At 55.5% G+C, this 13,757-nt stretch overlaps 1 protein-coding gene across 3 annotated transcripts in view; it reads left to right on the top strand.

Annotated features, from left to right (window-relative positions):
• The window catches only part of ITGA11 (integrin subunit alpha 11), a 134,673-nt gene that overhangs the window by 57,703 nt on the left and 63,213 nt on the right, over positions 1–13,757 (top strand). The window contains exons 3-5 of one of the 3 annotated variants that reach the window (XM_058294400.2): positions 6,078–6,178; positions 10,031–10,122; positions 12,332–12,446. In XM_058294400.2, coding sequence (XP_058150383.1) covers positions 6,078–6,178; positions 10,031–10,122; positions 12,332–12,446 — 308 coding nt within the window. Of the gene's footprint in view, positions 1–6,077; positions 6,179–9,274; positions 9,576–9,819; positions 9,849–10,030; positions 10,123–12,331; positions 12,447–13,757 lie in introns of those variants that run through there. The other 2 variants (XM_058294401.2, XM_058294402.2) reach the window with 2 other exon arrangements.

The following is a 13,757-nucleotide window of genomic DNA, read 5'->3' as shown; positions in this document are numbered from 1 at the left end:
TCTCTGCTTCTCAAGAGAAAGCCCTCCCTGATGCCCCTATCTGATTTCAGAACAATGAAAAATGAAGCCTGGAGAGAAATGGGACAAAGAGCCTGGGGCGAGTTTGAGGGGACGAGGGTAGGGAGCTGTTGATGGGAGAAGCAGGTGAGAAAGGCAACAGTGGGAGAGGAAAGAGGGAAGAGGCCCCTGGGGGACAGGCCTGGCTGGCACCAGGGAGGGCAACCCCACACACTCCGGGCAGTATTCAGAGCTGAGCTTCCCGGTTCTTCACAAGGGTGAAGAGAGCACTGGACGAGGAGTCCCAGCTCTGAAGCTGACCAGTGTCTTTTTGTCACTTCCACACTCTGAATCTCTGACTCCTCATCTGTGCAACCAAAGTACAAACTGCCCTACAAGCCTCAAAGCCATTGGTGATCAAAATCAAGGCAATTGCAGGTGTGAAAGTGATTGATTAAAACGAAAAGAGTAACAACAAAACACGTTTGATTAAAATAAAAGTGAACCGGATAGTCAGTGAGAACAGGGTGGTCAATGAGGGTGGCCAGAGAGGGGACTGAACCCACATCTTGCCTCCCCTGACAGTGCATGTGGGCCTCTGGGCTCAGGATGTCACCAAGTGGTAGTGCCATCACTTGTTGTTTTCCTCCTTCCTTCCCCAAGCATCTGATGGCCTAAAGGTGCTCACGGCCTCAGGGCTCACCCCGTGTCAGGGAGCACGGCCACTTGTACCCATCCAGCCAGACAAGCCGGTCAAAGGTGGAGCTGGGCCAGGCGTCCCAGCCCTGCCTCTGGCATCCCACTCTGTGCATCTTGGGGAGCACCTGCAGGCCGGTCCAGCTCTGCCCCCGCCTGCTCTGAGACGCGGGCCCAGCACTTCCCTACCCCATGCGCCTGATGCTTCCTGGTACGGGATGAGGCTGGCCTGAGAAACCCCCACATTCACTCCCCATTCTGACAGTCTGCGGGGCCAGTCCCCCAGTGGCCAGAGACATCTGGAGTGCAGGGTGCCCTGTCTAAGCAGCCATAATTAGTGACATGCAAAGAGAACAAAAGGCTTTCTGTTCCTACTAGACTGGGCCACGGGACATTTCTATGCATCCACCAGTATATGTCCCAGTTGCTGCTGGGGATATGAATCTGCTCTTCCCTCATTGATTTTTCTTCCCATGTGCCACTCATAGCATCATAGCACAGTGATTCATGGGATTTTAAGGGTAACTTTAACTATGTGCTTTTTCTTTTGCCTTACACACTCTAAACATTAGAATGTTTTCCATTATAAATGCCTAGAACTTATCCCAAGCAGGCTGATGTAGTAAAAGCTAGTTATTGTGCATATATCTGAGGCTTCAGGTATGGTTTGATCCAGGGGTTCACCACAACAATAGAACTTCGGCTCTTTTTCTTGATGAGTCTGTCAGCCCTGCCCCCCTCAACGCATCAGCCCATATCACTCGTAGTCACAGGGTGGCTGCCAGCAGATCCTAGCCTTGTATCCACACACTATGGCATCCAAGAGGCCACCTTGGTCTCTGCATCCCAGGCAGAAGTCTTCATTTCACTCTGATTGCAACCAGGGGATAAAGCTGGCCTAGCATGAAATATGTGCTCCATCCGTGGAGGTGGGAGTGGAGCCAGAGTCCTTGAATCCCCAGACAGATACAGGGACAGGTGGGGAGGGGGTCACTGAAACCAGGGAAGCAAGCAATATCAACTTTTAAAGGAAGCGGGGTCATTCCACTGAACATCTGTGCAAGGAAAATGCTCGAGTTTCTCAACACCCCTTTTCTGGTACTAAATTTGGGGGTTTCTCTTGGCCCCAAGGCAAAGCCACAAGCTCCCTAAGCAGCTGCTGCTGCAGGCTGGGCAAACAGAAGGTTAGAGCAATCAATGGGAACCTCTTTTCTGAGTGCCTTCAAACCCACCCTAGACTGGTACCGCAGGGCAGACAAGGACGTCTCAGCCCTCAAGAAGCTCACGACACTACAATACTGGCCATGCCAAGCAGCGGGGATTAAATGCTGGTTTATGTGGAAAGCCTGGAGTAATCAGCGAGGGCTTCCTGGAGCAGGTGGGGCTGTGTGCTGGATCTTAAAGTGATGGTCTCCAGAGCAGAAGGTGCATGCCACAAGGCATGAGCAAGACAAAATCATGGGGCACAGAAATAAAGTGATTCAAGTCTACTTTAGATTGATATTTTATCTGAAAAAAAGACAATAGAATTACTAGTATTTCATACACAGATTGGCAGTTGTACACTGATATAATTTACATATAAATTTACATATACTGGGGATACACATCACCTTTTTTTTCTGATAGGCGTGTATAATTTTAAAAGTCTGGAAACAAAAACTGTCGTGAAGAATGGACCTGAGAATAAGCAGAGTCAGGATGAGTTCCTGTAGGGCCTCGCTGGGGAGAGGGGGGGGCGTGCAGGGAGGCAGGTGGGGGCCCCCCAGGGCCCTTTCTCACAGCCTGTGTCCTGCTGGGAGCTGGGGAGCCCAGCCGGGCCATGTCCAGCCTCCATCAGGGTGGCTCTCCCTGGCAAGGGCAGCCGCCAGGGAAGGGGTCACACAGGGTTGTGGCCGAGAGGCCTGCCACAGATCCTCCCATCAGCGGTGGCAGCCCTGCCCCCTGCGCCCCTGCGGGAAAAATGCCGGGAGCCCACAGCTGGTGACTCACGGCGCGCAGCCCACGGAAAGGGCCAGCGCTCACCACAACCTTTGGAGATGGCCGTGCGTGCAGTCGGGGGCCCACGCCAGAAGGTATAGGGTATCCAGCCCCCGAGAGGCGCTAGGGGCCCTGAGGCCTCAGATGGCTATATAAGGCTGGGCCGAAGGGGGTGACGGGGCTGCCAGACCCCAGGAGCAATTTGGCTGGTCTCTGTGGTGACGCAAACATTTTCCCTGCGCTCCGCAGTTATCCCCTGCGATTCAGCGAGACTGAATCATGTCCTCAAAACCTCAAGCCCAGCAGGCACACGTGATGCCGAGATCCGAGGATGGAAAGGAGGCCTGGCCCCGACCCTCCCTGCTGGCAAAGACATATTTGGGGCAGCAAAAAGGAAGCTGCCCCAGAACTCCAGCCTCAGCTCCGCCACAAGTTAGCTGTGGGGCCTGGGGCCAGCTCCCGACTTGGGGCCTCGGGTTATGCACCTGTAGCGTGGGGACGGAAAGCCCTGCCTGCTGCCTCACGGAGAGCCGAGGAGCTCCAGGGAGATGAGGCCTTGGAGGAGGGAGTGCAGGGCAGCCCCTGGTCTTGAAAAGGAGGAAGCCCAGGCTTGTAACAAACTTGAGTCGCTGTGACTTGGTGAATTCACTGCCAGATTATCTCATCTTGGCCACTGCCGGGACACATGGCTTGTAGGAAGTCACAAGGCTTACTTACCTCGACACAACCCTTCTGCTTCCCGATGCCTTTTAACATCCACGATGTCCTTCAATGACCCTGTGAGGTTATGCAGAGCAGGAATTGTTAATCTCACTCCACAGCTCAGAAAACCCAAGGCCCAGAAAGTTCGACGACTTCTCAAGGCCACACAGCAAGCCGGTGACCAAGCCAGGATGAAGACCCAGGCCTGGATTCTCAGGTCCAGGGTCTCGTCCTGCATTAGGGACCTTCCAAGTAGGCCACTGGGGACTCAGAGTTCCACTCTGTGGGGCTTCCGCCTTGTCAGGCTATTGGGGTGTTTTCTAGAAGACCAATAGGGATGGCTGGTCTAGAAACCAGCTGTGGGTTTTCTCATCTAGATTGCACGGTGTCTGATTCTCCCAGAGGCACCCTGAGAGGTGTTCCTCAAAGGCACCCTATCCAGAAAGCATCCACCACCTGGAGGGCAGGTCCCTGAGGAAGACTCAGTCCCATGTCAGGTGGACCTGGAAAATCTGGGCAGCCAGAAAAGCAACCTTGGGGCCCGAGACTCGCTTACTGACCTCTCTTTTCTTAACTGGAAAGTCTCGAGGGGCCTCAACCACACAATCCCTTGCAGAATTAAGTAGCCAAAAATCACCATCGTCTAGACAAACAGATTTTATGGGTCCAATTAACTCCTGCCAGTCAAAATAGGCATGCTTAATAAGGGGATATATTTAGAATCTGTCATCATCTGGCTCCCCAGGGGAGAAACCCCAGCTCCTATTTCATAGACTCTTAATTTCTAACAGAGCTCTGTTAACTCCCACTTCAGACCTAGCTTTCTTTCCTGACAGCATCAAGAGGGAGGTGAGGACAAGGGATTATTTGACCACAAGAAGCCACTTCATTTCTGTGTAGCCCAAACCTCCAGTCCATCTCCTCTCAACCATCTTAAGTCAGAAAACAAGTAGCAGCTCCTGGATTGGTCCATGTTTACTAGAGAGTGGGAAGTTGTTGAAAGAGCCAAATTTAAAGGGGTCTGGAAAGGTCTCCTTGCTCCCCAAGGTCTCACCTGCCCCTGAGCCCCAAATCTACCATGATCCATCCTGATCCCTGAAGATCTGGGAGACCTCCAGAGCTGCCATAGGCGGTGGCACCTCCTCCCAGGAGAGTGCGGCTGTCCCTGGGAAGGCGCGCCGTTCTTGAGTCACTTGTGGCCATTCATGCAGGCAGAGAGGCCATGGCCAGCTGAGAGCCAGACGGGCACCCAAAGTCATTAAGTCCCAGACATGCCCGAGGCACGTAGCACCGAAAGAGCGAGCAGGCGGTGCTGAAGGTAAATGTTACCAGCTTCAGGGTTTTGCTTCAGGTCAGCACTGGGTTCCTGCTGCCCCGTGTGCCTCTCTGGGCAGTCCCACCTTCACCCCTGGGCAGGGCATGAGGTGCAGAGGAGGGCTTTAGGGGCACCCTAAGGAGAGAGCTTGGGGGCCTCCGGTCCTTCACCCTCAAAAGGAGGCGAGCCATAGCACATATCCCTGGAGTCCTGGCTTTTTCATCCAGGGCCCTCCCTGCTGGGGCTCGGCCAGGTCAGGAAAGGGGTGGCCGCTCGGCTTTCCCTAGAAATTCGTGTGCATGCACACGGCAAGGTGCTGTCGCAGAGCTGTCGTAACAGATCTCTCACGCTGGGTGGCTTACAACAGAAAGCGATTCCCTCACCGTTCTGGAGGCCAGAGGTCAGACTCCAGGGGCCGGCAGGGCCCACTCCCTCTGAAGGCTCTAGAGAAGAGCCCTGCCTTGCCCCCTCCAGATGTCCCTTGGCTTGTGGCTGTGTAACTCTGATCTCTGCCTCCGTCCTCGCGTGGTCCTCTTCTCCCTGTGCCTGTCCTCTGTGTGTCTCTCATAGGATGCTTGTCACTGGCATTCAGGCCCCTTCAGATCCCAGGATGATCTCAGCTCGAGATCCTTAACTTAATTACATCTGCAAGGACGCTTTTTTCAAATAAGGTCACATTCACAGGTTCCTGGGGTTAGGATGTGGACATAGCTTTGGGGGAGAGGACACCATTCAACCCACACACACAACATAGGCCCAAGGCAGACGCTCCAAAGAGGTGGCTGCCCCCTGGCCACTCTTAGACCCCATTGTCTGCCTTGCCCACTCTGAGCAAAGACCTAGTGGCTCAGCGGATAGCCACGACCCTGAGCAACAGGCCCCACGTCTGAGGAATGGCAAGAGGGCTCACCAGCCAAGAACGAGGCCCCTGCAGGGTGTGATAGACGGCCAAGATCCTACAGCTCCAAAACCGCCATCCTCTACCTGAATGACCCCCGTCACTATCCTCCCAACATTTATTCTTTTGACAAACTCATATTCATCCATCAAGACCCGGTTCAGGAGTCACCTCCTCCATGATGTCTGCCCTGCCCACCCCAGGTTGAAGGCCTCTCCCTCCTCTCTCAGGGACTGCTTCCCTCCCATTTGTCCCATCTCAAGGTCCACATGGTCATCTGCAAGGGCCTGGAGCAGGCCACTGGCCCCGTGACTTTACACTGAAAGCCCAGTGTCCTTCCCTGGGGAGATATGGTCCAAGCCCGAGGATCTGCGTGTGACCACAGACCTCCAGCCCCACCCGCCGCCTCCTCTACTGCCCATCAGGCTCCAATCTTTGCAGGGAGAAGTGCCTCGCCAGCATCTTCCCTTTTCTTGTCCTCCTTCCCAGGCTGGTTGTGGGTGCCCCACTGGAAACCAACGGCCACCAGAAGACAGGAGACGTGTACAAGTGTCCGGTGATCCACGGCAACTGCACCAAGCTCAACCTGGGTAACTGGGGCCGGGCCGCAGGGCTCTCCACCGGGAGGCCACCTCTTGTCTGGGGGGGGCAGGGGCACACACATCCACGTCTACGGTCACATCGGCTCCTCGCAGCCCCCCGTGACGTGACCCAGCTGGTACTGGGTCCATTATTGATGGGGAAGCCAAGTTGAGAGAAGGGAAGCCCTTTTCCCACAGTCACACAGCTTTTCAGGGCCGGGTCAGGATTTGAACCCAGAGCCCCAGGCCACAGCCTTCTCTGGCCCACCCACTGCCCTCTCAAGTCAAAGGAAAAAAACATTCCCTGTCTTTTTCCTGATTTAGAAATAATCACAAGAGCTAACATCCATGGATCTTGTACGTGTTCACGTGTACCAGGCACTGTTTTAAGCGCTTTTAGATATGTGACTCATTTAATCCCCACAACAGCCATATGATATTTAGCCATTCAACAGGTGGGGAGACAAAGGCCTCGGGATCTTTAGGAGCAGGGCGGGAATTCCAGGCAGCCCCGCCTTCTGGAACTAAGGGCCCTCTTCCTGGTTGACAGCTTCAGGCATGGTCACAGGGAGGAGGGGGCTGCCGTGAGCAGCTCGAGGCCTCCCCAGCCCCTGGGAAGGCTACAGTTTCACAACTGTAAGATTTTAACTTGTGTGTGCGCTTGTGTGAGTGTGCCTGCACATGCGTGTGTGTTCACACCGGTGCCTGTGCCCTAAAGCACACACACCACCCACTAAAGCACGTCCACTTTGTCTTGAAGATCAGACAGTACCTGGGCCATCTCTCCTCGGGAGAGAGCACAAGGAAGCTGTGATTCCAGGCCTTGCCAGGGGGGACCAGCCTTTCCAGGGGCCAGGACCCTCAGTTCCTCCTCTTCCAGGAGGGGTCTCTTCCCTGGTACAGTGGGGAGGGGTGAGGCTCCCTAGAGAGACTGGGGCTGGGGCAGCAGCAGGGCTTGGCGGGAAAGATGGCAGAGCTTCAAGAGATAGGCTGTGGATGAAAAGGCCGGCATCAAAGAGAAAGTCCAAAGAACTCAGATCCCCAGGGCAGCCAGCTGGCCGGTCACGTGGTGCTGGCTGCTCCCGCGGCCGACATCTGCGTAAGAACCGTGGGTGGGAAGTTCAAGACCAAGCGCAGCAGGGCTCAAACTTCAGTGAGAAGAGTCTAAGGGAGGCAGCAAGCCCCAAGCGGTGGCCGGTGGTCGCCAGCCATCACGGCCTGGAAGAAGGCAGGCTTCCAAACAGACCAAGCCAGGATTCTCCGCCCAGCCGTGCAGTGCCTCTGCTGCGCTATCTCTCTGAGCCTCCGTCTGCTCATGGGAGGACTCATTGACCCCTAGTCTCCTATGTCTCCCAACCTTTAATGAGCACCTGATATGTGCCAAGCATTGTGCTAGTTTCTGGGATACAGCAGGAACAAAAAGTTAAGTAAGCACTCTGCTGAGAAGGGGCTAGAGTACTATGGTAAACAAATCAGAAAGCAGCATAATTTCAGGTAGGGATAAATGCTGAGTTCTATGATTAGAGACACGAGCAGTGGAGGGGGTGGAGAGAGGGTTCCACCTTAGTAAGATGGGCAGGGAAGGCCTTTTGGAGCAGGTAACATTTGAGCAATGACTGATGGTAAGAAGGGGTCAGGTTAGGGAGGAGCATTCCAGGCAGTGGGGAGGCAGGTGCAAAGGCCCTGGGGTGGGAATGAGTTTGCTCTTTTGGAGAACTGAATGAAGAGCAGTGTGACTGGCAGAGTGAGCGAGCAAGGTGTGATGAAAGATGTGAGTACTGGGCTTGGAGCCCCGGCTACCCAGGGAAGCTCCTGGGCCTGGCAAGGATACGACACATGAACCAATCATTTCGTTTCCTCTTTTGCTCTGGTTTCCAATATGAACCCCATTTCCCTCCTAAGAGAGGAGGAGCCCCTGCTGGCAATGAGAGATGTGCAGCCATCAGACCCTGGAAAACATCCCTGAGCTGGGGCATAAACCTGGGAGGCAGTGCACAACCCTGTGAGCGGGACAGAGGAAAGTCACCCCCCGGCATGCACTTCATGAGAGGGGTAGCTCTTTCCCTCCCGCTGGGGAGAGCCTGCCAGGCAGCTCATCCTCACAGGGAAAGACGCAAGGCTGGGAAACCTGAGACCCGGGTTTTCCTCGGGCCTTTCCTGGCACTGAGCCTCAACAAGCCAGGAGGGCTCTTTCCTCTGCTCTACCTGGGGAAGATACGTGGGCGTCAGTTATTCACACCTCAGAGCCTGCACAGGCAGCTTTCCTCCCAGCACCTGGGTGAAGTCATGGGTTTCATGAGAAGGAAGGGCTCGGAGGCCGTGATGCGGTTCTGGAAGGCAGGCCCCGCGTGAGGGGCCTGAGCCCTGGGACCCTGACACGGAGCGGCTGCGGGAGGACTTGGCCTCTCCGTTTCACAGGGGGACAGGCCGTACCCGAAAGAGGTTAGCGACCGCCCCAAATCCTTATGTCCTGGCAGAAGCGGGACTTGAACTGAGTCTGTCTTACTCCAAAGCCCCGGTCTCCTGACTGGCACAGTCCCCTAAGGACTTTAGTCCCCGGGCAAGGGGGAGAAAGAGAGGGGTCCCTGTGATAGGAGAGCGTCTCCCCTTGAATACATGGGGGTGGATTCCCCAAGCCGGCAAGGGGCAGAAACTGCACAGCGCAGCTTGGAGCATCCTCTCCAGATTTCTCACCTGCATCCCATCATGGTCCTGCCATCTGATGGACAAAACTCAGGGCCCTGATGGCCTGGGTTCAAGTCCCCTCTCTATTACTTACCAGGGAGTGGCTTGTAGAAGTCACTGACCTTGTCTGCACCTGGATAGTTTCCTGCATAAAGTGGAAATGGAGACTCCCAGGCCTTCCCAGCCTAGAGAAGTTCACGGGAGGCCACCTGGGCACAGTGTTTCATAAATGATGAAGCTCCATAGAAACACCAAGGCTGTCACTAGTACTTTCTCTCTGGCCTGTGTTTGGACAGACCAAACAAAACAATCCCGTCACTCTTTGCTCAGCCAAGAGGGGCTGGATTTCAAAAGAAGGCTGACTGAAAACCAAGGGCAACCAAAGGGCTCAGACAACAAATACAGCTGCCCCTCCCTCCCAGCCCACACAGCAGTCCTGTGCCTGAAGGTCCAGCCTATCCAGGCTGTGCTGATGCCCCACTCCCTGGCCCCACCCCACCCCTGTCCTGCGCCCCTGGAAGCCAGGATGATTTCTCACACTTCCGTAACACCCCTCTTGGCAGCCCACTGCAGAATCGGATGTTCTTGAGCAAGGCCTTGTGCCTCTAGAAGGCTCTTGTTGAATTTGCTCTTGACTCCCTGGGAGGGAGAATTCATGGTCACATGTCAGTTTATCAGGGGAGGACAGAATGGGGCTCCGAGAGAGCAGGACCCAGGACTGGTAAGTTTTGATGGAAAATGGGCTTGAGGAAAGACGAAGAGGGGACACTGTGCAGAGGAAGCTGTCATAAGTGGGGTGCTGTGTGTATTCAGGGTGGAGTATAAGGGGGAGTTGGGGCCAGTCAGATGGCTGGAGCAGGAAAAAGCCCTGGGCTGGGAGCTGGAAGCCTCGGCCACGCGCCTGCTGCGTGACCGTGGGCGGGTGGCTTGGCCGCTCCGAGACTCGTTTCCTCATCTCACAGGGAGTGGTGAGGAAGCTGTGACCCACGCCCAGGTGAGGCCTTAGTAAACTGTGAGGGGCTGCCCCGCTGTGCAGGCGAGCAGGGGCTCCAGAAGGGCGGGGGGGCCCAGGGTGCTGCGTGCACCCAGCTGGCCGCAGGCACCTCTGGTGGTGGGCGGCAGCGGCGGCTCCGGTGGGGGGTGCGGCTGCAGGCTGAGCATCTCCTTCCCACCCAGGAAGGGTCACCCTGTCCAACGTGTCCGAGCGGAAGGACAACATGCGCCTGGGCCTCAGCCTCGCCACCAACCCCAAGGACAACAGCTTCCTGGTAAGAGTCACCCGCCTCCCGCACCCTGTGTCCCACCAACCTTTCCTGCCCCCGTGGACCCGCTGCTCGGGGCCGGAGAGGCGTGGGTGGGGCTGAACGCCCCCTTTCACGCACCTGCGGACACCCGCCATGCCTGCTCCCACGTGCTGCACCTGCTGGTGGCCCGTCCCTACAGCTCCAGGGAGTGGCTCCTCCACGCGCCTCCCGCGGATGCCACTCTGGGTGGCTTTGCCCTAAATCTGAGAGGTGGATTGTCCAGGCAAGAGACCAAGTGTTGAGCCCCTTTGGGTGCACGCCCTCTGGGGCACGGGGCAGATGCCTGAGAAGGGGCGGGGCCTGAGGTAACCAGCAGCCCTGGGGTCCCGGCCCTGCCCCGGGGGAGCTCCTTTCCTGAGGTGGAGGCCAAATCTGTGCTCCAGGTTCCCATAAAAGAGGCAAAGCACACCACACACCTTATGAAGACTTTGAAGGAAAGTTATAAATGAGTGAAAACAGACCCGCCACTACCGCGGGAGGGGTTCCGAGTGACAGCCCATCTGGACCGCACGGGACCAGGTGGGGAGGCTTCCGGAGCAGGGGAGGGGCCTCGGTGAGGAAGGAAGCAAGGAGGGTTTGGGCTGAGGTGGTGGAGACATCCACGCATTCAGTCAGCAGGGTTTTTGAGCACCTACTGTGTGCTAGGCCCATTGCCCAGGGATTCAGTAGTTAACCCAGCCCCTGCCCTCCGGGAGCAAAAGATTCGTGTGGAATTCGGCGCTGGGGCAGGAAGGCAGAGCAGCGGCTGCGTGGAGGCCTGTGCACCTGCCCGACGAGCGCCCCAGGGCTCGCCTGCGACAGCAAGTGCCGCTGGCGGGGTTGATGGGCACTGCCTGCTCCTCGCTGCCAAATCGGAGGGAAACGCTACCCGCGTGGGCAAGCCTTCCAGACTGGGAGTTTCTAGAAACAGCTGAGAGAAAGGATTTCAAAGAAAAAGGAGCCCGGAGAGCCCTGTAGAACACACCGCCCACCACGGCCCTCTTTCTTACACATCAGCCCATTGCCCCTGACCGGAGCAGACAGGTAAGCCATCCGAGCAGGGAGCACAGAGACTTGAGGAGGACACCGCGGCTCTGCCAGCCAAAGGCCGGAAGTGCCCAGCTGCCTGGACAGCCCATGGCCCTATATCATCCCCAACCAAAGACATAGCAGGGCCCTGGCCTGTGGACACGCATGCCCCCAGGGGCTGCCCTGCCTCCCAGGCGCCCTGTCACTTTCCTACTAACCTGATTTCGCCTGAGAGGTGTGATTCACCCTCTGGGAACTCTGTGGGGAGATTAAGTCTCTGGCTTAAAAACAACCATGTAGGAACTCAACTGCTGCTCACCTGTTCATCTATTTGCTCCTCTGTTTATCTAGCCATTCATCCGTCCACCTTCCTTCCTCATCCATCCATCTCCTATTCTCTATTCTCACCCTACTTGCAAAAATAATTTACAGCCGCTTCAGCAAAGAACACAGAGCAAAACCTTTAAGATCTGGGTGAGTCAAGAAAGCTAATTAAAGAAGAGAATTGGGATTGGAACTAATTACTCCCTAAATGAAAAGAGGCACAAAATTTAGCCCTGGCTTTCCTTACGCCAGGGCTTTCATTTTAGATCCTGAGAAGAACTTCTCACTACATCTTCCTATGAGGGGCTGAGGTCAATGTTTTTGGTAGCATATTTCAGAAAAAGAGCAGAGAGATTCTTTTTTCTTGCCCTGGTAAGAGCCTCAGGCATATTATTGGAACCCAGTCTTGGGCATTTGCCCCATAAGGACCTTAGGTGTCTTCTCTGCCAGAGAAGTTTATCTAGTGACCCTTTGAGGGTCTGCTCCCCTGGATGAAAAGGCCTCCCCAGGTCTGCCTAGCATTTGTTCATGGTGGGGGGAGGGGGGTGATTAATAAGAAGAGAGAAGGCAGGGTGAGGGAGGGTCACAGGCCTAAATGGCACGATGGAGAATGGGACACTTAAAAAAACAAAGTAGGACACCAAGATTAGATTTTGTCCATTCTCCATGAAACAAAGGGAACTGGTACATACTACAGCCAGAGAGCTCAGTTAGACTCTAAGAAGAACTTCTAAACCCTGGGACTGTCCACACTTAGACGGGGGCGTCTGCCTTGAGTCATGGAGGTGGGGAAGGACCCTCCCGCAGCCCCCCTGATGGTGGTCTACACTGTGCTTCACAGGCCTGCAGCCCCCTCTGGTCGCATGAGTGCGGGAGCTCCTACTACACCACGGGGATGTGTTCCCGGGTCAACTCCAACTTCAGGTTCTCCAAGACTGTGGCTCCAGCTCTCCAAAGTAAGTGACTTCAGAGCCGCAGACTTGGGCCAAGCGGCTGACCATCTGGGCAAGCTCAGGGCTGCGTTCACAGCTATCCTGCCGCTGCAAGGCACAGGCACTTGGACTCTAGGCCCACCCTGCCCTGGCTTTTTGGGGGACATTTCACCTCTCTGTGCCTCTGCCCACCCTCCCCGACAGAGCGATGGTGAGGGTCAATTGAGCTAAGACATCCTGGCAGGAAGGGAGGCCCACTGCAAACCTGGGCGTGGAAGAGGTTGCAGCCTACTGTGGATGTGGGCAGGCTGCGCAGAGCACAATTCTGGGGCCACCGTTCCCTTAGACTGCAAGGTGAATGGAGTCCTCCAAGGTCAGGCAATGCAGTAGCCTTGTAGCTAGATGTGGAGGGCCATGGGAAAAAAAATCTTCCTGGTAACAGTTTCACCCAGCGCATGCTCGTGGGAAGCTGGGAGTTCTGTCCCGCTTGCCCAGCACCTCGTGGAACACAAAACCTCCTGTTCACTCCCCGCCCACCAAGGAAATGTGGGGAAGTAATGCTCAGACCTTGTCTCCTGCAACCCCAGACGGCTTGGCTCCAAGCCTCACTATTTCCTCTCGACTAAATATCATCACCCAAGCAGCTGCTGCCCGTTCTATAGAAGGTGAGGGGATTAGCACCTTGGGCTCGCCAGCAGCCTCCCTCCAAACAGCAGGGCCCGGCAGAGGTGGAGAGATGGTCCTGGGAGGGTAGGGAGCATCAGTCCAGTGGGCCCTGGGAAGTGGCCTCTTTAGGGGGTGAGGGGGCTTGATTCTATGCAAACAAAATGGCAGAGGCAGTGCCAGGGCCATGGGAGGAGGCCAGCTGTCAGGACACAGGAGAGGGCCACTGAGGACCACGTCACCAACACGCAGGGCTCCTTGTGTCCTCCCTGCCAAGGCGTGGCTCTTCTCACCTGGTTGAGCATTTACCTGGGAGCTTGTCAGATACAGATTCCAGGCACCCAGGTAGGTTCTAATTCAGTAAGTCTGGGATAAGCCCCAGGAGTGCACACGTGTGTGTGTGTGTGTGTGTGTGTGTGTGTGTGCGTGAAGCTCCCCTAGGAAGTCTAGTGTTCAGCAATGTTAGGAACCATAGACCCAGAGCAAGGTTCTTCCCAAGGTATCTTAAAAAGAAAACTTTGAAATTGTAAGGAAGGAATCAGCAATGTAATAAATACAATCTAATAATAAAACTGGCTCCAAATAAAAGAAACCAGGTCCTTGCCACTAGATTTTAAACTCCTCCAAAACAAGGCATTTATGGCTCTTTCACCTCCGAGGCCCCCTGCACCA

The sequence above is a fragment of the Dasypus novemcinctus genome, chromosome 3 (genome assembly GCF_030445035.2).
Source record: "Dasypus novemcinctus isolate mDasNov1 chromosome 3, mDasNov1.1.hap2, whole genome shotgun sequence".
NCBI lineage: Eukaryota > Metazoa > Chordata > Mammalia > Cingulata > Dasypodidae > Dasypus > Dasypus novemcinctus.
This window is presented reverse-complemented; position numbering and strand designations above follow the sequence as displayed.